General features: G+C 35.3%; 1 protein-coding gene across 3 annotated transcripts in view; it reads left to right on the top strand.

The window, feature by feature from the left end:
• Positions 1 to 25,420, top strand: part of CSMD3 (CUB and Sushi multiple domains 3) — a 923,077-nt gene that overhangs the window by 198,479 nt on the left and 699,178 nt on the right. For all 3 annotated transcript variants that reach the window (XM_054708474.1, XM_054708473.1, XM_008143384.3), the window contains exon 4: positions 4,333 to 4,527. In XM_054708474.1, coding sequence (XP_054564449.1) covers positions 4,333 to 4,527 — 195 coding nt within the window. The remainder of the gene's footprint in view (positions 1 to 4,332; positions 4,528 to 25,420) is intronic.

The raw sequence follows: 25,420 nt of genomic DNA, 5'->3' as shown, positions 1-25,420 counted from the left end.
AAGGACTGAAGGGTGGAGGGCTATATTCCTGTCAAGGGCACATACTTTGCTTGTGGCCTCAATCCCTGGCCCCCGTTGGGGTGCGTGTGGGAGGCAACCGATCAATGTGTCTCTCTCATCTCTCTCTCCCTGTCTCTGTCTCTCTCTCCCTCTTCTTCTTTCCTTCTATTCTCTTTAAAAGTCAATGGAGAAAATACCCTCCAGTGAGAATTAACAAAAAACAACAACACAAAAGCATGTTACTTATAATAATTAGTGATTTTAACTGTTATAAAATCATTATTAAGGGAAATAGAAATTTAAGATTTATCATAGAATCCATCAAATGTACATGCAAGATAAGCACATTGTGCTTGCCATATCAATTCATTTCTGAAGCAAATAATTACATCTAAAAGCAGAATTGTCAAATAGACTATTTTCTTCTTTCATCAAAGATATCACTAATATATTGATCAAAGGTTTAGATATAATCATAGAATCTGACAAATTATATCTGATAGTCAATCCTTAAGCAAGGATTAAAGTGGGGTTGAATGTGATTGGGGGGAGGGGGAGTACCTAAAGTTACGTTCACCATACTGTTGCTGAGCATTGGATCTATTTTTTAATGCAATAATCTATCTATATATAAAGAGGTAATATGCAAATTTTCCAGGATGCCATAACATCACGACCACTCAGGAGGAGGCTGTGCACGCAGGTGGGCAGGAGGGGACTGCGTGTGCGGTGAGGCAAGCCATGGATGGCACAGGCCTGCGGAGAACAGGGCCTACCAGCCGGGGCATGCCGGCAGTCCTGCCTCTGCGCGTGAGCTGCAGAGGAAACACCTTTTCTGACCACTCATTGGCTAAGCTCCCGGTACACCACTCTCAGTGTTCTTGGTAACTTGGGTAATAAGAATCCAAGAAGGTGATCTAGGGTTTTTCCACCTCATTCCTGGAGGAAAAAACCAAGGCCCGATGCTGGAGGGGCTAAGAAATGTCATATCCTGCCCTAGCCAGTTTGCCTCAGTGGATAGAGCCTCGTCCTGCTGAATGCAGGGTCCGGGTTCGATTCTGGTCAAGGGCATGTACCTAGGTTGCAGGTTCCTCCCTGGCCGGGGCCCAGGTCAGGGCGCTTGCAGGAGCCAACCAATAGAAGTGTCCCTCTCACATTGATGTTTCTCTATGTCTTTCCCTCTCTCTTCTACACTCTCTAAAGATCAATGGAAAAAATATCCTCAGGTGAGGATAAAAACAAGGAGAGAGAGAGAGAGAGAGAGAGAGAGAGAGAGAGAGAGAGAGAGAGAGAGAGAGAGAGAAAGGAAGAAAGAAATGGCATATCCTATGAAAGAGATACCTTGAAAATGCCTAAAGAAAGTTTATAGCACACCCTTCCTGGCACTGCATGTTAAAATGGACATGGAGAGCTTAGAGAGATTTCCAAAATTAAAGGGCTGGAAGAATATTAAAAATAGAATCCATGAACAATGGATATGGAATTGGAATATATTAATCTTGAGTGTGGAGCATCTTAACTGTCTTCATGGGTTACTCAGTTTACCGAGGATGATGGTAGTTGTTCTTACTTATGAAGGTCAAAAACAAGGGCAATCAAAAGCAGTAATTACCTGAAGGTGAGAACCAGATATGTTTTTTTGAGTTATTTATTTTAGTTTCTTTTGAAACAGCCTAAATATTCTCATCTGTCTATTGGTTTAGAAATAATTCAGCCACAGGCAGATTAGGGCAATTCATTAAGATTTCAACCAGTGTTATTATTCATTCATTGACTCAATTCATTTGTGTTCCATTTTTGCTTTAGGTACTTTGTTGTGGGTAATGTTTATTTGTTCATTTAGGTCAAAGTTAAATATGAGTATAACAGCTATTTAGAGCTTTCCTCTTTCTCTTTTCTTTTATTCCTCCACCTAACTGCTTCTTCTGAAATAATTTGGAATCTGATTTTCCTTCTAAATATGTAACTTTTTGATAATTGAAGTACTGACTTTAATTACTCTTTAGGGGGTGAGAAGGAAAAAACTTTATGGGTTCTAAGGCCACAAATAGTATTTTCATTAAAAGTATTCCTTTGTTAATGCTATATTCAAGGGATTGAGTTGTTATTCAGTTTGTCAAAACTGATTATGACTTCATCATTTCCTGCAGCATATATTTATTAACTAAATGAATTTTCAAAAAAAATAACTCAAAATTAACTATTCATTTTAAATTTATTTTGTAAAGAATTGCTAAAAATTCACAGAAAAGAAATATGTTTTAAATTTCACTGAAAATTAACTTATAGCATATGCCTGGGAAAAATAGTAAGGTGGAATATTAAAGATGATTAAACTTGGTTACCAGTATTTAAAATATTAATTTATGATGTATCATTACATGCTAAGGAAGCTTAAGGAAATTGCCTATTATTTATAAAAACATTGATATTTAATTTCATTAGTTATATTCTTTTTTAGGTTTGAATCTAAAAAATAAACATGCCTAAAAGAACTAAAAGTCTATTTTGGGTAAAAATTCAAAATTTCAGTTCTGTAAGCATTTCTTATCCATAAATGACCATTGCTTTTGTAAAGTTGTAACTTCATATTATGAATTTTTTTAATTTTGATGTTTATTTAATACTGTTATTGATATTTTTAATATTACAGTGGTTTATAATTATTTTGTTTTAAAATAAAATGATATGCCCTGGCTGATTTGGCTCAGTGGATAGAACGTCGGCCTGTGAACTGAAGGGTCCGAGGTTCGATTCCGGTCAAGGGAATGTACCTTGGTTGAGGGCACATCCCCAGTGGGGGGTGTGCAGGAGGCAGCTGGTCGATGTTTCTATCTCATCGATGTTTCTAGCTCTCCCTAACTGAAAAAAAAAAATTAATAAAATATATTTTAAAAAATAAAATAAAATGATAGCCCTAGCTGGTTTGGCTTAGTGGATAGAGTGTTGGCTTGTGGACTAAAGGGTCCCAGGTTTGATTCTGGCCAAGGGCACATGCTGGGGTTGTGGGCTCGATCCCCCCAGTAGGGGACGTGCAGGAGGCAGCCAATCAATGTTCTCTCTCATCATTGATATTTCTATCTCTCTATCCCTTTTTCTTCCTCTCTGAAATCAATAAAAATATATTAAAAATACAAATATCTTAAAATGAAATGATATTGCATGGAATTTACTAACTGCACAAATGGGATGAATATAAAAAATGTAAAGGTACTTCATTTTTGCCTTCAATGTCCTTTTTAGCTTTTTATTTTGCAGTAATTACATATTTTCAGGTAATTTATGAAAACAGTACAGAATTTTCATATATTTTTTATCCAGCTTCCCTTAATATTAATTACATACCTAATCATAACCTGATTGTCCAAACTAAGTTTCTGGTAGGAACTTAACATTTGAATAAAACCATTAGCTAGACTTTAGGCTTTACTCAAACTGGAATACTTTTTAGTATTCCTATTGATTATTACTTATAGAATAAAAGTACTATAATTTTATAAATTAGAAAATTTAGAAAATAATATAAGGAAAAAAAATTCTCTAACTTAATTAAGCTCTATAAATTCGTCTATTTCTATAAATTTCTCTCCATTACTTTATTTTTAAAGTGAAATTGTATTTTTGTCTGAAGTGAATATTACTTTAAATATTTCATATTTGTATGCTCATATATTTTAATCATCAACTAATAAGATCTGACAATAGGAAAAGTATTTTGATATATTGGGCATTTTCCAGATATTTTGCATATTGATCTAATTAAAACTTCACAATTTTATATACTTATTACAATTCTTATTATATTTCCAGGTTAAACAAATAACAGAGCTGGAATTCTAGACCAATCTCTAACTTCAAAGATGTGTTCATTTTTACTGCACTATATTTTCAAGTGAAAAAAAATTTCCATCCATATGTGTATTTTTTTCAGATAAATGCTCATGGTTTAGGCTTAAGTACAAGTATCAGAGTAAGGAGAGATATTAATGTTACTTGATTTGTTTATTACTATGTTAGTAAAATGTAACTTTAAAGAAGCGAAGCAAATGGTATGAATTTGTTTTAATTATATGTACAATATGAGTAATACTGATTTTAGCATTACTAAAAATATTAAGCAATATTAAATTTTTTCAGCACAAAAAATGACATTTGTTCAATAAAATTTGGTTCCCTTACCAATTTTCTCTGTTCCCTTTATTCAAATGAAATACTTTTTGTGTGACTCCTCTTAAAAGCATAGGATACATCTTGATCTACATTCTTACAAATCTAAAACATTAAAATATGTATTAAAATAACTGTAAACTCTCCTTTCCCTGTCTTCTACAGAATTACAGAGTAGCTCTTGTGGAAACCCAGGAGTCCCACCCAAAGGAGTATTATATGGTACAAGGTTTGACGTGGGGGACAAGATCCGCTACAGCTGTGTAACTGGATATATCCTGGATGGCCACCCTCAACTCACGTGTATAGCCAATACAGTTAATACAGCCTCATGGGATTTTCCTGTACCCATCTGCAGAGGTAAGGAGAAATGGAGAAATACAATGTTAATTTTTATGCTGATTGAATATTTGACACAATAAAATCATTTTGAAAGAGTTGCAGTCAGAGAGTATATTTGTAAAAACATGATTGGTCTTTGGTAATTGTTTCTTTTATAATATTTGAAGCTTAAAATTATATATACATATCATATACTACATGACAAGTTTAGAAAAAAATGCTTGCTAAGGAAATACTTTATTTTTAAAATGGGACAGTAAATACATTTATATTTATGTACATATTTCTGCATACATTGTGTGTAAGTGTCTTCATATTTATATTAGAAAAATATGGAGTTCATGATGTTTAGAAATATAATTAGACAGTCAAGTCATGTTTTTTTTAATTTTGAAATATTGAATCTTTTAAAGATTTCTGGTAGATAACTTAGCATAGGGAATTATGAAATTAAGAATGCTGTATAGTTTCTTATCAATACTGATTAACATGATTTGTATTATAGGGAAAACACAATCCTACATAATAAAAGGGTAATATGTAAATTACCATCACTCTGCTACGCCCACGATTGGGCCAGCGGGAGGCGCAGGGGGCGGGGACTCGGGGTGGCCGGGGTGGTTGATTGGGCCGGCGGCGCGAGCTCAGCATCTGCGCCATGGCTGTGCTGCGGCACAGAAGGGGCCTCTGGGGCAGCAAGCCCACGTCCTGCTGCGGACCATCAAAAGCGGGGAGCGAAAGCAGGGGAGCTGGCTGGCTGTCTGCTCCGGCACCAGGCCTTTCGAAAGCCTCCATCGTGCCGGAGGCTTTCAAAAGGCCTGATGCACCAGTGGACAGACAGCCAGCTCCCCCGCAATCAAAAGCGGGGAGCTGTGTGTCCGCTCCAGCACCAACGGACCCCCTGCCATCAAAAGCAGGGAGCAGGCTGCTATCAGTGTCTGCGGAGCGTGCTAGGCTTTGCGGGACAGTGGATATGGCCAGGATGGCAGGTTAGGCCTAGGGGACCCTACACGTGCATGATTTAATCATGCACTGGGCCTCTAGTAATATAATAATACTGGAGGCCTGGTGCTCAGGTAGGGTAACTAGGCCTAGCTGGCCATCAGGGCTGATCGGGATTTCCTTCCCCAGATGCTGGCTGCCAGCCAGGGCCTTCCTTCATTCTGTGTCGCCCCCTGGTGGTCACCACACATCATAGCAAGCAGTTGAACTCCCGAAGGGACAGTTTATATATTAGCCTTTTATTATATAGGATGGACAAAGGTTCAAAGTACAGAGACTAGAGGATAGAACAAATTCAACATTAGCTGAATTCATGGATGAATTGTGCCCACAGAAATACTGGGCACAATACTGTTTTCTCTCTGGCCTTCATATTTTCTAACAAAAGAGTATCTCATATAGCTTTTGACAAGCTTTTGTAATTCCTCTACAGATGGGATGTAGGAATGTCCAACTCCTCATCTAAATTACTTTGTAGTTTACTCTTAAACATGTCACCACAAATGCATGCAAGAGAAACCCTTGGAAATCAGACACAGCTAACTTCTTATCCCAGCTCTGACCTTTACCATGTGAGTTATTATCAGGCAAATCGTCAACTCTGTGAGCGTTATCTCAGATTTATCTCTTTTAACCAGTGAGAGAAAACAACCACCACCACCTGTTCATTCGTTGTGAGGATTAAATAAAGATACCTATACCTGCCTCTTAGTAAAATATCTGTGTATGACATTCTTTCAATGTTAGCTTCCTTTAATGCTGCTGCTACTAATGGTAATGCTACCACTGCTACTGTTACACTGTTAACTACTGCTGTTTCTGCTGCTGGTGATATTTCTATGACTACTATTAGCTACCATTTATTTGTGCACTTATAGTGTACTAAGATATCAGAAGCATAATCACTTTTCAATTTCACAACAATAGGAAACCGAGGTTCAAGGTTGCTCAGTAAATGTCAAAAACTAGGAAGAGTATGAGATTTTACTTAACTTGCAAGTTAACAAGTTTGTCTGCCACAGTTACTTGAATGGTCATAGAAGGCACAAGGCATTTGGGTCAGAAACAAAGGAAGTTCATTATTCACAGAGGTGTTAGGACCTAATGCATCACCATTTGTGTCAGCTCTGCAAGCCAGATGCTGGGGGAATGAGAGGAAGAATGTGCGATGTTTCCATATGTAGTTGGTGGCATTATCAGAGAGGAATCGTGAACTTAGGGAAATGGAATCCTTTACAGTGGGCACACCTGCCCTTTGCTCTGGAGAGAGACCTTACCTCTGTCTCGCAAGCTTGTAAGCTAACTTGCCCTTCCGTCTGGTGGGAGACACTATTTTTTTTTTTCTTTGCATCTATTTGCTACACAAACGTCTCTGAAAAGGCAGCCTGGTACAAAGATGTGCGGAACTATTAGAGTCCAGGGGAGAAATGTCTGCCACCGGTCAATTGGGTATGATGGCGATGTCAGATTTGAACCCATTCTGTCTGGTGTCAAAGCCTGAGCTTGCTACCACTTTGGCACTTCACCAAAATAATTAGCATCTCTCTTCAAAAGGGTTTTATTGTGAGAGGAAATGGTGCTGAATATATGAATCAGCCAAAAGACATATATTCAAGTTTTTAAAAGTGTAAAACTCCCTTTATCAAAAGGACTTAAGATCGTTAAAACCAGGAAACATTTGTACTAGTAAGCTGTTTCAATGGAGTAGTTTCAGTTCTATCTGAAAATTAAATTCTGTGGTGGGGCTTCTTCTCTATCTCAGTTTAGAGCCTGTTTAATAAGAAAGATGAGTCTAAATACTAATTCTGTCACATATTGACTAGGGCCTTTGAGCAAAAATTATTGTTATTTTGGATATTATTTCTTTAGCTATAATAAGATGAACAGATAGAAATACCAAAATCACACTACCGTTAGAGTTTAATATGATAGTGTAGGTAAAGGGCCAGGTACATACTAAGTTATTATTTTTGCTCACTTTATCTTTCTAATTTTCTTTAGCACTTGTCATCTCCTTCTGAGAGACAGGAATTATGCCAACAAAAACTGCATGAAAATCCATTATTCTTATATCCGCGTCTAAACCTAAAACAATGTTTCAGTCTTAGTTATTGTTGATATTTTGTTTGATTTTGCCATATACTCAGCTTCCCTACCCATCACCTTCAAGTACCTTCAGAATTACTTCCTTTGACTCTTTGACTTCCATTCTAACCTCTATGGTTAAAAAAACCCACTAAAATAAATAAAATAAAGTGGCTTCTACTGTTTTTGAAAATTCTGCCACTTCAACTTCATCTGTCCAATTTGCATTTTCTTCTCCTTAGCAGTAATACTAATGAATAATTTACTCATTGAAGTATATTTATTAAGGACCTATAATGTGCAAAGCATTATTTCTTGTACTGAGGATCAAAACATGATTCAGAAACAAGTTTTGCCTTTAAAAACCAAATTCTAGTGTGGCTGATCATAATGTAATCATATAATTAAAATAATATATGATAATTGCTTTAATATCAGAATGTGTAGTGTGTTAGGTACCTTGATAAGGAAAATCATAGATTCTCTCAGTTGAGTGGAAGGAAATTCGGTTAGGGACAATGTTTTAAGAGAGGCTCACAGAGAGGTCTTGCTGAAAACACAAACTAAATAGAACAAGAACATTTTCAATGAAGCCTCATTTTCCTTTTAACCTCAAAATAGTTCTCCGTGTTACTAATATTCACTGGCTAAGGTAGAGTATATAAAGTGCCACTTAATAAAGCACATAATCTAATTTTTTAAGGAGCAGTTTATCTCCCACTGACCATTTTTAAAAATGAAAACTGAAACAGTAGAGGAATAGTGTATTTTGATTTTGTGTAGTTGTCATTCATTATGAAAGAAACGATGGGAGACTGTTCAGTCCATGGCTTCCCTCCTCTGTTCTTTGCCATTTGAGAGTATGCAGATCCTTTGTTTTATAATCTCACAGGGGGCTGATAACCCTGTAATGATATCCTTATTGCTCTCCCTAGAGTTTACATAGAGTCTCTCCTTGATGAAACTCTTGTCTTTCAGGGAGTTCTTTGGATGCTTCCTAACAATGATAGTTTAATTAAGAAAAATGAATGCCACATCCACCTAGAGGGTATGGTGCAAGGGCTTTTGTGTTCATTCTTAGGCAAGACGAATTTCATCAACACCATCTGCTATTATTGGTAAAAGGCAGCTAACTGCCTGATGCTGGGCTAAAGAATATTCGATAAAAAGTGAAACCGAATCCTGTGCTCTCAGTCTAGAATGAAAATACCGGGCACACGTGCCTTTTCTGTATCCCTCCTTCAATAGACATTTGCATGACACGGACTGCCACTGAGCTTTGATGTGGCCTCAGAGTCCTCTTCATTCTATTGCTCCCAACATTGTTGACTAAATAAGAACAGTTGGCAGACAGTGTAAAATGAATATGCTCTTCCTAGGTTAAACAGTCTAAAATTCATAATGTTATTTGTATTAAAAATGGCATTTGATATACACATCTCAGAGCAAACTGATAAAGGTACATGTAAAAGTTACACATAAATTATAGTATTATCAATGCCACTAAATCTGGGTGTACACACACACACACACACACACACACACACACACACACACATCACGCTATTTGATTGGAAGAATTAACATTTTAAGATTTAAGGAGTCAATCATAGACAATTTAAGGTTGTATTAGGATGATTTTAGATAAATTAGAAAAAATATTTGAAAGGTGTTATATTTCCTTGGGTGATTTGATAACTTTATAGTTAAAAGTAAAGATTTTGGGCTCTATGTAAGGTTTTGCGATAGCACAAATTATTGAAGTGTATAATGTAAAATACTGACATTTATTTTGATCTGACAGGTGAGATGCTGATGGGGGAAGGCTTGGATGTTAGTGATGTAGATGTCCTAGTCAACTGGTGCCATCTAAAGCAAATGTTTGACAGTACAGATAGGCAAAAGGGCTAATAAGTGAACTGTTGTCTCTGACAAAGCAAAAGGAATTGCAGTTATGTAAATTAGCAGTGAAGAGTGAAAGGGTCTTCTGTGTTTTATTCTTGGGAATAAGTCTGATTTCTACTGCAACATGATAAAGAAAATAGCTAATGGAAAAGATAGCAGCAGCTTGTATAGTCAAAACATAATATTATTCTCCTACTTTAAACCTCTATCAGTGATTCAGGATCAAAGCATGATACCGAAACATGGAATTGGGATGAGCGGTTAAAGGCAATAGTGGGAAAGGGGAAAGAGGGGGGAGGTTTAGCCAGATGTTCTCTATATGAAAATTATACCGAAAGTCCCCCAAAGAAGTAGTGACTTCTAATCAAAGGTTAAAGGCAAAACAAATAAACAATCAGAAGACCTAGCAAAGTGTGTTAAAAAAATAGTAAACTTTGTAAAAAATTATTGTTTAAACTGGTGTAAGGGGCTGGTGAAAAGATATTCACTTTGTTTATGTGTTCCCAAGCTTAGGTCTCTGGAAACCATCTCAAAAGGCACTAGAAAACAGAAAATGCCATTTATTCTGTGTGTATGTACTGACCACACACTTATGCATGTATAAATGCTGAGATTTGATATTCACAGATATGATACTACATTAATAATAGATCTGGTTATTGATAAAAGCCAAGTAAAAATAATGAAAAATGAAGAAAACTGGAAACTGTGTTTTTGAATTGAAAACCCAAACACATAAATAAGTGTCATGTTTGGTTCATTCCCTTATAGTGATTAAACATTAATAAGCTGCAATGTGAAAAATGAAACTCTTTTCTATTGTGAGATTTTCTATACTAGACCAAACTTTACTTTTTTGAAAATATATTTTTATTGATTTCAGAGAGGAAGGGAGGAGAGAGAGATAGAAACATCAGTGCTGAGAGAGAATCATCGATCAGCTGCCTCCTGCATTCCCCCCACTGGGGATCGAGCCCGCAACACAGGCGTGTGCCCTTGACTAGAATCGAACCCAGGACCCCTCAGTCCGCAGGCCGACGCTCTATCCACTGAGCAAAACTAGCCAGGGCAAACTTTACTTTTTTAAGCTAAAATCTGCAGTTTATTATTATTTTTATTTGATCAAGAGAACCTAGTAAACAGCCTTCTTTTTTCCCCTTAAATACACTCCCAAAGCAGAGGATATTTTAGTGTAACTCCTTTAATCACAGAAAAAATAGTGTTAATGAGAAACTGATCGATGCCAAAGAAAAAATAATTCAAATTGACTGTTGAATATCAAACTGTCACGATCCAGGCCATGAATTAGGAATTCATTTTTAGAATCGGGGTTTTTGTGGTTTGATAATGTTGCTCAGAAATAATGGCAAGAGTAGTGGAGAAAGTTAAAGCCTGTGCTAAAACATTGCCATTATTTCTGAGCAACATTATTTGGGTAGAACATCTTGTTTTCATTTGTCCTATCATTTCATATAAAGTGATCTGGTCTCTTTATGTGAACTGCTATATTTGATAGTAACGAGGAAAATATTGTGTGTGTGCTTTTTAAATAAATAAGCAAGTTAAGCATGAATCCTTTGGTGATAGGGTTATATTATCACCTCAAAGACTGCCAGCAATACCTGAGTGATGTCTGGCCACAAGGAAGAATGACAAATGCCCAGGTCACCTGCTGCTTCTTCATTTCTCCCTAGAAAAATGCTGACTCTTTTATCAACAATCAGACCAAGATTCAGCTGCCCTCTCATGTACCCTAGCCTTGTTCTGAGAAGTCCATTTGTGTGATAAAATGATGACATTGTTTTAGTAGTAGCCAGCATGGTAGTGCAAAGGACACATGATTTGTACTTAGGGGCATAAGACCTGTGAGTTGATTTGTCTTCCTGCCACGTATTACCTGAGAGTGTTGTTTCTTATGTAAAAACTGAATATTTTGACCAATTTCAGGAGATTGTAAATGTTAGGGAGATTAGATTAAGTGAAATAATGTTTTAAAAAAATTGCTTATATAATGCCTAGCACAAAAAAAGGTACTCAAAACATGAAAATTGGTTCTAAACAGATAAAATAGTACTTTGTAAAAATAATGTGAAAATTATAGCTATCACTGATTATGTTATATTTTGTTTAAAATATTTAAAAATATTTATTGACAGTTAAATATGTGCCTAGAGTTTTGAAATAATGGAGAGTATTTTTTAAAACAAGAGAGTAAACTCTAGAACGAGTAGACATTGGCTTAGTAAAGGCCTTGGTTCGCTCTATGTTTCGGCTGCTGAGAAAATATAGAACTTTTATCTAGATATGTAATTTTTCAGTCTTGTTTTCTCATTGGTATAATAGGGAAATTCCTCATTATTTTATAGTATTATGATGAGGAGTATATTAGTTGATATGTGTATAAAATACCTAATCTATAATATTCAACAAGTAGTAATTACTATCTTATGCTTATTGTCTTCATTAAAACAGGTATTTGAAGTCCAATCAGCAGAGAATGGATGTTTCTAGGTTCTAGAACCATATAGTCATTGGGAATTAATTTTTTTTCAGAGTTGTAATGGTTAAGTCCCACATTGGTGTAGTAAACTAGTTTGGGATCAGCAAATAATATACACGAGTACTGAAAATATATTTCCCAAGGCAAACATAGCATTTCTGAGTCATTTATTTCTGGAAGTACTAATATTTAAACTATCCTATATAATTAAAGGCTAATATGCAAATCAACCAAACGGCAGAACGACCAGTTGCTATGATGCACACTGACCACCAGGGGCAAACACTCAACACAGGAGCTGGGCTCATGGCTGGCGAGTGCAGTGGCAGTGGTGGGAGACTCTCCTGCCTCCACGACAGCGCTAAGGATGTCCGACTGACAAATAAGAATTTAAAGTATTTGTTCCAAATGAAAGATCCAGATCATCTGAAGGAAGTTTAAATTTTTTGAGGAAGCTATAACAAATAGTTTTTTTTAATGTTGCTCCCAAAATAGAAATAGAGTTTTATAGACATCAAGTAATACTCATTTCTAACACATATCTACATTTTAAAACATGTAGACATAAAAAGTTATGTTATCTTTTATTCAAATGATTATGTGGGACCATGACTTAAATGAAAAATTTTGAGGCATGCTTAGCCAAAAATATATTGACAGCTTCAGAATTCCCTGTGGTGAAATAGACTGCTCAATGCATGATAAGAACCTTGAAAAGCAATCTTCTAACTTCCTGCTAGGACATAAACTCAGTGAACCACAATAATGACCATCTGGTATTCTGTTGCTCTTTGTAAAGCCACCAGTCTAAAGATAAGGAAAAATAATTTAGGATAAAAGAATGGAGGAAGAGGATGGTAGTGCACCAAAGACATTGGATAATGTTATGTGACACATATTCTAATGGACTATTGCCATGTCAGAGTCCTTATTTTTTTGTGCTAAGAAAGCAAAATAATAAGAATTTTTTATAGGAATTATTCTGCAAAACACTTTACACATTTTTTATTATTATTATTGAGCTCTTTCTCCTCTATGAAGTTTGATTGGTCACTACTAGTCTAGATAAGTTATGTTAAGGGTGTGTGTGGTTGAGACATTCAATGATGAGAGATCTTCCATACAGTTAATAATAGATGACAAAATCCAGTGTTTAAACTTGTATGCCTTTAGTAACTCTAATTTTTGGTCTTTGCTGAATGTGCTTGAAATCTAAAATTTTTCTATAGTTATTTTTCTTAAGCTTTTTTTCCAATTATGGATCTGACCCAAAAGAACAAATTATTTTCTTTTTATTATATAACTAGGAGCCCGTTGCACGAAGTTTCATGCAATAGACTTTCCTTCACCTGGCTGCCGGCAGCAGTTTTCCGCCAGCAGCAGTTTTCCTCTGGCCACCCGCCGATCAATCGCAGCGCCTCCCGCCAGCACGATCGGCCACCCCGAGAGGAACTCCGATCGGGAGGCACTCTGATCGGCGGGTGGCCAGAGGAAAACTGCTGCTGGCGGAATACTGGTGCCAGCAGCCATGCAATCGGCCACCCCGAGTCCCACCCCCCGCGCCTCCAGCCAGCCCAATCGTGGGCATAGCGGAGTGATGCAATTTGCATATTACCTTTTTATTATGTAGGATTATTATGTGTGTAAAACTGGCAGTAACTATCTTAAAAATGAAGTCTTGAAAAATAACTATTTTGTCTATCATTTTTGTTCTCATATTTATTTTACCAATTCCTTATGGTTTTGACCAAGCAATTTTTTCTTTACTTATTGATCCCTATATTTGAGGATACCATAGCATTCTAAATAAAATATTAAGGTCACTTATTACATATTTATATGTAACTTATAGCTAACATAAAAAATCAATTGATGCAGCATGAAAACATGATACACATAGCAAATAAGTTAAATGCAAATAGGGATATCTATGTTAAAAGAAAATAACAGAAGAATAAGGTGAAACCAAGAGCAAGGTTTATACACAAGCGTAAAGTTCTGCATTTTTAGATGCTTGATAGAATCAGCATTTCATTTCGTTATAATTCATCTGGGAATATAAACATCTGAAAAATATTAGTTCATAGTCTCACAAAGTAAAAGAAAATAATTTGAGTTGGAAAAATAAACTTCTAAGCAAAATGAGAAATTCTGTGTGTACTATATGACAAAGAAGAAACATTGTAATTTAATCATCTATACTCATTCTATAGAGAGTGGATACTATCTAGATTCCTATTTTATAGATATGGAAATAGAGTGACAGCAAGGTTAAGAAAATTTCCCAAGGTTAGTAAAAGGCAGAGCTAGGAGTTGAAATCAAGCAATTTGGCTCCAATACCATCTGTATTCTCTCTTTTTCGTTGTTTTGATTATAAAACTTTTTTTGCATTTTTTCTTTAGTCTTAGCCTATGCAGATGCTTTAGAATTTTTGTTTTTAAAATTTATCTTTATTGTTAAAAGTATTACAGATGTCCTCCTTCCCCCCATTGGTCCCCTACCCCCTGCTCTCCTCTCCTCAGACCTTTTTTTCCTCTTAAACATAACCAGTCAACCAACAGAAGTCTTAAATCTTAAAACAACCTATTGTCGAGTGACTGTCTTGTTTTCTACTTTATTTCAACTCAAATTTATTAAGAATGATCTTTTCTTGTTTGTATATTTTTTCTCTTCACGAAACACTTTTTCAAATTTCAAAATATTTTAATGAATGATTATAGAGAAAGTACTTTCTAGGTTTAGGGAACAAATGTATTTAGTCATATATAATGTGTATAGTCATTGAATGTTTATAGCTGTTTGTATAACTTGGGGAAACTAAAAGTGAGTTTACTTTGGGTGGAGAGGAGATAATACAATTTCAACTGAGAAGATCTGTTAAAATAATCTTTTGGAGAGTTTTTAAGCCTAGAATAAAGAGCTTGAAACTTATTCTCTAGGCAGGTGTAAGCCATTAAGTATATTTGAAAGGTTTTTTTTAGATAGTAAGCATGGTTTTTGGACAATATGGCAAATGCTGTTCATCTAAATGTATTCATCATAAATTAGAGACCATCAACAGTAGGCAGAAAGTTTGTCTTCCATTTTTGCATACACAAAAGAAATTTGCAGAGAAATGGAGGATCATTGATGGAAGTTTCTATTTGCCATCTGCATCATCCCTTCATACTACTGGAACAAAATAGCATAGAATGGGTAGCTAATAAACAACAGAAATTTATTTCTGACAATTCTGGAGTCTGGGAGGTCTAAGATTAAGGCACCACTATACTTCAACATATGAATTTTGGACCATTACATGCATTTAGTCTATGGCACCATCTCAAGAGTAATAATAATTAATGTTTATTAAGTCCTTACCATGTTCTAAGGATAGTTCTATGGATCACATTAGAATTATCTCATTTTACCTTTATAAAAGCTTGTCATTTAAGTATTATGATTTTCTTATTATAAGTATCTACTGAGGCTAGTGGAGGTTAAAATCTTGCCAAAATTCATGGTGAATAGGGATTAAACCTAGTGAATTAGAACCATTTTTTGTAACATCTTTGTGAGATTCTAGAACTATTATAAATGTCCAATTAGAGTAATATTTCCTATTTATAGTACTCTGAATTTATGGAAAGACTATCCCAATTGCTGGTAAAAGGGGAGTGAATCCACCATTGCTAATTAAGACAAATTAAGATCCATTCCCTGGGATACTGTGAATGCTCAGAGGATAGAGTAAAATTCCCTTTAGTGAGAAAAATTGAGTGGCTGTTGATATCTACCTTAGTAACTAGTAAAAGTTTAGTTAGGAACATGCTGCAGTTCGCTCTGGAACATTTTATTAGAAAGACCATCTTTAGATTCCTTGTGGGACTCTCTTTCCTTCTCCATAAGTTTTAGCATCTTCAGTGCATGGTCTATTTTGATTCAATATCTTTCCCCTGAACAAAGCATATTGTTCCTGAATTATATCGCAGATGATTACTTTAAAGATTAATGAGAGAATTTCTTGGTAATGGTCAGAGATTATATTGTATGGCATATGGGAGTAGATTATTCAATGAGGACATTTTTATGATTCCCTTCCCCAGCAATCCCCACTAATGTCAAAGGTAAAATTCAGTTGTAGGGGGATAATTTGTGTCCATGAATCCTTCTAAAATTTAGCTAAATTTTATTTTAGTTTAACAAAGTAAATATTACAAGTTATGGTTCATTTTCCTTTGTATGTTATAGATACACAAGGTCCTGAGAAAATTAGTTTGTTTCATACAAAGACATTCTTCTACCAACTATAAAACTTAAGAATTCTTTCTAGTTTAAACTACTTTCAACATAAAACACATGGAGTGAAAGTTAAAAATAAAGATGGAAAAGGAATAAAAATAGTAGAAAAAGAAAATGTGAAAATGATTATAACATAGCTATATGACTGAACGTATTGTGTAACTTAGCCATTCTTATTTATTGGATTCAATATTTAAGACTATGTATTACTCTTCCAGTTGAATCAATGGATATCATCTAATATGCATCAATGAACCTTGCATTTTAAGCAATTTATTATTGAGGAATATGTTAAAAAACCATGCTAAGTCTTTTATGGATTAGTGTAGAAGAAAAATTTAGTAAGACTATTTCTATTACAATCATCATTATAAACTTCCCAAATAATTTCCCAATAAAACTTGTTACCTAGTTATATAAATGGATAATGGAAAGCAGTTGACTCCATAACTTTAAATAAAGTTTATTCTGTCAACTTATGTTTTCAGAAAAAATCAAGGTATTCCTCTCACCTATAGTTATTTACAAAAATATTAATGACCACATTTATTTCACTCTCTGACATAGCTTTTTAGTATTGTTTTTCCTGAGGACAAGTGTTTGGATTTTCATTCTATAATATTCTGACTTAGTAGCCAGATAGATTAGTGAGCAGAAGCCCCATTTCATTTCATTTAATATATAAAAGTTGGTGTATGGCTTGTATCAGACTAGGCTAGATCATATGGCAGTAACAAATAACCCCACCAGCTCAGTAGCTTTGTAAATGAAGGTTGGTTTATTTTTTTTCTCAGTCTGCCTACCCAGTGGCAAGTGGACTTTGCTTACCAGAGTCACTAGCTATCTCAGGATTATAGAGGCCTCTTCTCAGGACATTTCCCCATAACTGCTGTGGCAAGGTAAAAAAGGAGGAAAAAGCAAAAGAAAAAGGCAATTAAAATTTTGGTAAGGAAGTGAATGCCATAGGGTATGCCCACTTTTATTTCATTGGATAAATAAATAAATAAATAAATAAAATAAATAAAATAAAAAATAAAATTCACCTGACTACAAATACTTTAAACTGGTAGAGAAGTACAAGCCTACCACAAGCCCAGAAGTAGCAGTCGTAATACCTAGTGACTTTAAGGAACAGAAATTATATCCGGATTTCCTAATAAGGTGCCGTTCCTGAGCTAAAATGCAATATTGATCTCTGCTAACAGGCTAAGATATCTCAGACACTTGAATAACTCTTTAGAAAATCTTGCTAATTTTAAGAAATCATCTAGCACCATCTTCTTTACTCGCCTCCATCATTGTTCTCCATCATGCATGTGTTGTAAAAGGGATTATTACTATAAATTTAGGACATATTTCCCATCATCAGATCTTTTTTTATCAAGCAAGTCCTGTAAAAATTGTGTACAATACTTACATATCTAAATCTAGATCTATATACAGACATTTATAACCAAATGGTTCTGATCATATGTTTTCACAGCACCATATTACATATGCTGCTGTGTCTAGAGTGAATGGCTGTTACGCTTAAATTTGCAACTTTAGTCAGGGAGAGGCTCTGTGACTTTTAAAAGGATAAGAGAAAATATCACTACCTGTTTCAATGTGCTTAAATAAAGGCTTGGCTTGGGGTGATGGGCGCACAATGCAGTGTGCAGATGATGGCTCATTGAGTTGTACACTTGAAAGCTGTATGGTTTAGCAAACCAATGTCACCCCAATAAATTAAATTAAAAATAAATAAATTTAGTTACTATAATAGGTGAGGAAGAAAAAAGAATGAAATTGGGTAATTTGCATTTGAAAACTACGAGCTTGGACAAAGTCAACTCAAGGGATGGTGTTCAACTTAATTTATTGTTCTCTTTTGTCACCTCATAAGTAAAATTTAAAAAAAATACAGAAAAAATCAGTGGGGGGATCTTGCTTATCTTACCTGCAGCTCGCAAATCCACAAATGTTCCGTTCTTGTTCCTGCCCCTCTTCTCATCGCGGAATCAGTAATGTCAGCTTTTCTTTCGGCAGATTGATTTAAAAAAAAATTTTTTTTTCATTTTTGTCTAGAAGTATTGGCTTACCATAGTTTATTACAAATCTGCCTATTCAGTCACAATTTTCGGTTCGGTTAGTGGTGATAGCAGTGTATTTTTTTCTGCCTTAGATGTTTGTGAACAAATATATTCTGTGTTTAAGTTCTGCCCCTCCTTTTACTACCTTTTACTGCTACTTATGTTTGGAAATTATTTCAAAATTTGTCATCATGAAAGCTGATCTATAAACATATTCTAAGAATTGAATTTTCTCAGGAACCTCACTAGAGGCGGAAATGTTATGGTTTAAAATTCAGAACAATACTTTATTTAGTATTGTAACTTCCCAGAGAATAGTATAAATTTGATTTCTTTGCTTTTCTCTGTGAGGTAGCCATTTTTACAGCTGTCACAAAATTAGATTTAAGTTCAGCATAAGGAAGTTATATATTCATGGAGAGATGTGTTTATAAACATATTTCATCTTCTGAAAATAGAACTATTTCTGCATTTTGAGCCTTTCTTTCTGAAATGCTGAGTGCAAACAGAGAAAGTATATGAAATACACAATGATTTTCATCAACTTCATCAATTCCTAATGTATTTAGTGTAACATTTTGTGAGGAAAATACATCTGAGGACCTTTAAGCATTAAGAATACATGAAGCTATTTAAAACATTAATTATTTTGGCATAAGTAGACTGTATCAGATGAAACGGCTCTATATTGTAGCATACAGAAATTTCCCAGATTTTTATTAGCTTTTGAGGAAATTGAGGAGAAACAAAAAAATAAAAAAGAATATTGTCAACAACTATTAAGATTTTAGATTTTGCCTTACTTAGAAGCTAGCAAGTTAGCCTGCCACAGACTTATATACACTGGCTAAAACCAAAACCAAAAAACAAAACAAAAAACAAACCCTCAAAAAACATGAGACCCTAGGGGCAGAGACAAAGGACCTTATTAATTTAAACACAGCAAACATCATGAGCTTCCTGGTCAAATCAGTTAACCTTGCATAAGTTGCCCTCTGAGAACCACAAAGCAATGTGAACTATCACAGGTGGACACTATATGCAGTGAGTTTGTGTCATGCTGAGGGATTCCAAACTTAAGAAACTCCAGTAGTGTAAATGCAGACTTTTAGCAAACCCACCTAATATTTGCCCCAAAGGAAGACATTCCTTGTGTGTGAGTGTTGTAAATATTTAACAAAGGTTTTATACTCTTACACATACTGTATAATTTATTTAAAAGTTATTAAGTACAGCTCTAGTAAACACATTGTATCTTTAAGGATTAATTACTCCTAAGATTCTTCTCTTCGTTTTGTAGCACAACGGGAAGCCAGTTCTTCATTTCACCCAACTTAAAACATCCCTTAACTTAAAAAAATAGGAATGGTCATGTGGGGATCCATAACTTTCAATACATTATTTTTATTATCCTTGTCAGGAAATCTCCTCTCTGCTCCAGAGGGAGACCCTATCTTTATCTCCCTATGCTGTTTGTTATACTAATGTCCTTATAAAGATAGTTTAAGACAAAAACTTAATGTTGTGCCCAGTCACAGTAGTCAAAGGATATAAAAGTGGGGTGGGGGAGAGAACATTTATCTTGTCTTTTTAAAAAATTTTACATCTTCCTCATCATATAATTTTTGCATTGATTTTCATATTTTTAAAATAACTTGTCTTGATTACTGAATTTTTAGCATCTGAGATCAGTGTCTTACTTCCCTGACTTTCCACAGTGGCTGCACCTTTTTACATTTCCACTAAGTGTGCACCATGGTTCTAATTTCTCTACATCTTTGCCAACACTTCGATCCTTTTTAATTTTTTAAACAGTGGCCTTTCTAATGAGTGTGAGGTAGCCCTGTAACCTTATTTTTAAATGATAAAAAAAACAGCCTTTAGAATATGATAACTCTTATGTCAATATTGTGGAAATATAGTAGTAAAAAGAGAAAAGCTAGACAGGAACAGATGATGATTTATTCTGTTTTTAGTATGCTAGACACTGGAGATACAACTATAGATCAAACAATATTAGCTATAGTTCCTACAATCAGAGAATAGGATAGTAAATGAAATATATATTTGCAAATAACCATACAGAAACATATGTAATTATAAATTATAATGGCTGATATAAATGAAAAGGTCCATAAAAAAGATAAGGTGCCATGAAAACATATCTGTTGATTGGCAATAAAATTTAATTGCTGTGATCCTGGTTTATGCAGCGATATTGCAACTGTGTCCTATTTCACTTACAACATATTTCTATTTGGCACTCTGGGAACCTGAATAGAGATAATCAATGCACCTACTTTTCTTATAAGATTAATTTAGTAATTTTCCTTTCCTAGCATTTTTTTTATTTTCCTTTTTAATCTAAATCTCAGTCTGCTAAGCTCAAAATTCTTGCTTTTGACTTGATGCCAGTTGTAAGGTACTTAATAGTGGGAAACAAAGAAGAAAAACATTCAAGAAAATGATTGGCCATCCATAATCCTGATTGTCTAACTCCTGATCCCAGGAAATGAAGGAATCTTTTAAAACTCATAGCAAGCCTAAGAAATTGGGAGGCTTCATATACTCATCTCCCAACAGTTCTGTAGACAGAGGATATGTCTACACATCCTCTATTAGTAGGAAAACTGAGTAACCTAAATGTTGTCATTAATCCCTCAGTATATAGTTACATAATCTCTCTCTATAAAAGCCTAAGCGACTGGCTGACCTGCTGACTGGTCATCCAGCCAACTGTCTGGTAGCTGTGATGTGCAATGGCCACCAGGGGGCAGATGCTCAATGCAGGAGCAGAAACCACAGTCATGGAAACATGGAACAGACAGATGAATCTCAGAGGGAAGGGGGCAGGGGGAAGGTGGGAAGAGATTAACCAAAGATCTTATATGCATACTAGAGGCCCGGTGCACAGATTTGTGCACCAGTGGGGTCCCTTGGCCTGGCCTGTGCCCTTTTGCAATCCGGGACCCCTCGGGGGATGTCAGAGAGCCAGTTTCAGCCTGATCCCCGCAGGCCAGGCTAAGGGGCTATTTATTTTAAATGGCTTTCTGAAGAAAATACCTTCATCTTAGGGCACAAAGAGAGACACATTTATATTAAGTTCACATGCGAAGATATTAGAAGTTTAACCAGGTCTAGTAGCAGTGGTAATAAAAAAGGAGGATGTGACAAATAGTGCACATTCAGAAATTTCTCCACCAGATGGGAGAAACATTCAGTATACAAAATATTTCAATATGCCTTATCTCTTTTTATCCTTAAACCAAAGCCCCGAAGTAGGTATTGTTACATTCAGCATTACTTTTCCTTATCCACTCCTGCACAATGTGTTCACTTCTGTTATTCTGTTGCCTGAATTAAAGTGTTTACTTACATAGGCAGCCCTGCTCTAAGATTCTGAGTTCCCCGAGGTTATGTTCTGTGTGCTCAGAATTCACCCCATAGTAAATGTTGATTGAGTCAAATGAGTTTCAGAGATTAAAAAAAAACGAGTTTTACAAAGAAGGACACACTTGTTAGGTAACAGTACTGGACTGTGAACTCGGATCTTGTGACTATCACTTTCATAGTCTCCAAATTCCAGCTTTGATACTCTCTTATTTTGCTTTAATAAATTTCAGTGATCAAAACTTTTATGATCTTCATCACTCCTCGCTACTTTTGAACACTCCAGTGACTGTTTTCTCTCAGTTATATTCAGATGTCCTGTCAATAATCACACTATTAAACTGTTTATAATTATTCAGTTCTTTAGATAATATTCCTTAAAAGCAATAAATCACTCATTCTTGTTTGTGCATACATTTTTTGTTTGAATTTTAAAAAGTACATGAAAACTCAAGTCAAAATGAAAAAGAACCAAAAATTAGAGAAATTTGCAGTAAACGGTATATTTTGCATTTGTGCATTAAATTTGACTTTTATTTTAATGTAATTTATCTTATAATGACATTGATATATATTTTAGAATATAGAGTGATGACTGACTGATGCAGTGGATAGGTTCATTTCTTACCTCTCATAGTATTATAAGCTGAAGGGAATCATTTCAAGTAATCTAATTTGGTATTAATGAACTTAAATGATATTCATATGCATTTCATAGAAACTAAATAAGAGGGTAGAAGAGAAGGTAAAAAAAAAAGAGTATGACTGTGATAAGTCAATCTGCATGACAATCATTTTTTAGTAGCATTAACATATCACTGCCTCCTGTTGCATCCTCGCTACTTTTGAACACTCCACTGACTGTGACTCACAATCTTTAACAGCTCTGTATAGAAGTCTCTGTTATATTGAAATGAAATCCCCATGAATTTCATCTAGTGATTCATATTGTTCCAATTTTGCAAACAACAGGTGGAGGAGGTCTTTCAAATATTGGAGAACAATTTTCATAGTCCTAGTGCCCATCACCAAGTCTTTCCTTTTCCAGAGTAATCATTGTTTATTCTCTTTATTATTCATCTTTTAATAATCATAAATCTTCACATATTCCACTATGTGGAATTTTCTCTTAATAGTTTAGACTTAGCCAAAGAAAAAGAACTTTTCTAACTGTATTAATTTATATACTAGAAAGAGCAATCTAGTCAAAAACAAACAAACAAACAAACAAACAAACGCACAGTATAAACTAAAAAGGACTTTAAAGACTAAATAGTCCTATCCCCTTATCCCATTTAATAAAGATGGAATATGCAAATTGATCGTCACTCCATCACAAAGATGACGGTGCCCATAGCCACAAGATGGTGGCGCCCAGCCCCTTCAGCCCCACCGGAGTCATCCTTTTAGCCCTCACCGCAGTGAGGGGCAAGCAGGCCCCCACAGAGAGCAGACACCAGGGCTCCTGCAGAGAGCAGACACCAGGGCCTGTGGCAGCAATGAGTAGGTAGGTCAGCAGAGAGCAGAGAACCACGGGGAGCGGGCCTAAGCTGTTAGTAGGACATCCCCTGAGGGGTCCCAGATTGGAGAGAGTGCAGGTCGGGCTGAGGGGTCACCCCCCTACCCCCCATGCACGAATTTCATGCACTGGCCCTCTAGTTTTATATAATCACAGTTGTCATTGGTATTTGAAGCTTAGGTACAGGGGATTGAATTAACCATGTTTTTTATTCCTGGAATATTGTTATCAGAATTGTTTGCAAGACTTCAAGATCCTTTTCTTGTCTGGATATGGGTATTTATATGTGGACATATGTATATTGAAATATTTTATCTCCATTTCATACTCCCATGCATCTCCCTTATGAGGATTGCTCAGATGTGTATGTTGCATCCTTTATTTTTGAATTCCTATAAAATACATAAGTGCAAATGAATTCTTGATTTGTCTAATTATTTCTAAGCTATTCTTCAGAATGGCCACACCTGGTTGTATTCCCACTACGAAAGCATGGACATGCCTGTTATGCCTTGCCAAACTTGTCATAATTAAAATTTCTAATATTTACCAGAGAAGTTTAGTATTTTTCCAAGATCATACAGTAAGATAACGGCAGAAGTAAAATGCAAGTTTAAATATTCTTTATTCCAAACTCACTACTTTTTTTTACCATATCAAAGTATCTGTAAAATAACAGTTTATTTGGTTCTATTTGCAATTTTAGGTTAAAAAAAATCAGTTGCAAAACTGACTAAATTCCTCTGAACATATGAGAAACTTCTGTTAATGTTATTATATTTTAAAATTAAATAAACTTGCCTCTGCAAATTTGCATGTCTTACTATTTTATATCACTTATTATTTGATAGGATGTTTTATACATTACATATATATTTCCTGTGTTTTGCCTTAAAATGTGATAATTGATAGTTTCCACTGGCTTCCAAAAAAGATCTTAGCATGATCTTTAAATTGAGAAACATTTTAATGAACAAAGTATGTTAAAAATAAACAGTAAATAAAATAGTAAATAAAAATTAAATCAGAAGGCTAGAAAACGGATAAGGATGCTTACTATAAGGTGTGAAACAATGGATGCACTATCCTGAGGCAGAGAAATGGATGTGGTGTTTGTTAGTGATTGATGTACAGAGAAATGTGACAGTTGGGAGCCTGCCAAGGTAAAATTTTTCACCTACAACTATTATGTATTCTCCAAAGTTAAAACCTGATTTCCTTTTCTATGATGCTCACATTTCATCCCCAGTAGCTTAATTATTGATGGGAAATTATTTGTGCTCTCAAATGAGATCTCTTATTGTGGAAAAGCTATACTTCCGATGACACTTTCAGACAAATAAGCAATGCTGGGTTGGCAGTCTCCACATGTGCTGAATGATATCTGCCTCCATTCATTATTCATTCATTCATTAAGCAGTATTTTACTGAGTCTTTTTCCTGTACCAGGTACTGGAAATATAGTCGTGAGCACCACAGACACATCTCATGCCCTCATGGAGGTTACTGATCTGTAAAGAAGCAGTTTAATGTATAATTTAAAGAATTATACAGAAGATACAACTGCAGTTGTTGTAAGTGCCATGAGGAAGTGATAAAATGTTCTGTGAGAAGATTTAACTGATACAGAGGGTTATGAAAGGCAACCCAAGGGAGTGACATTCAGACTGCAATATGAGGAATAAGTAAAGCCAACACTGCGAGGAGGAGAAGGGTGGTAAAGAGAGCTTTGTAAGCAGATGGAAGAACATGGTCAAAATAAGGTGAATTTGGGATTTTCGAAGAACTAAATAAAATCTGGTACATTTGCAGCAGAGTAAGTGAGATAAAGTGGAGTGGAAAATGTGGGTGTAAACCTACTTAGAAATGAGGCTGTGCTGCAGGGCATTGTAAGGATTTTACGAATCTGTGTCTATCCTGTGAGCAATGGGTTACCACTAACTACTCCGGGAAAGAGCAAGAGTGCTGGTGTTGTGCGACAATCAAACGTGCCTTTCAAAGATCCTAGTGACCAAGAAAACATGGGGAGCAGGAGCTGAGAGGAAGCTGTTGTAGTGTTCCCTGCAAGAGGTGCTGCTGACTTGGGCAAGGGTGGTCTGAGCGGAGAGGGTGTGATGTGATGAATAGGAGACATTTTTAGGAAGGGAATAAACATA

Source organism: Eptesicus fuscus, chromosome 19 (genome assembly GCF_027574615.1).
Source record: "Eptesicus fuscus isolate TK198812 chromosome 19, DD_ASM_mEF_20220401, whole genome shotgun sequence".
Classification (NCBI taxonomy): domain Eukaryota; kingdom Metazoa; phylum Chordata; class Mammalia; order Chiroptera; family Vespertilionidae; genus Eptesicus; species Eptesicus fuscus.
This window is presented reverse-complemented; position numbering and strand designations above follow the sequence as displayed.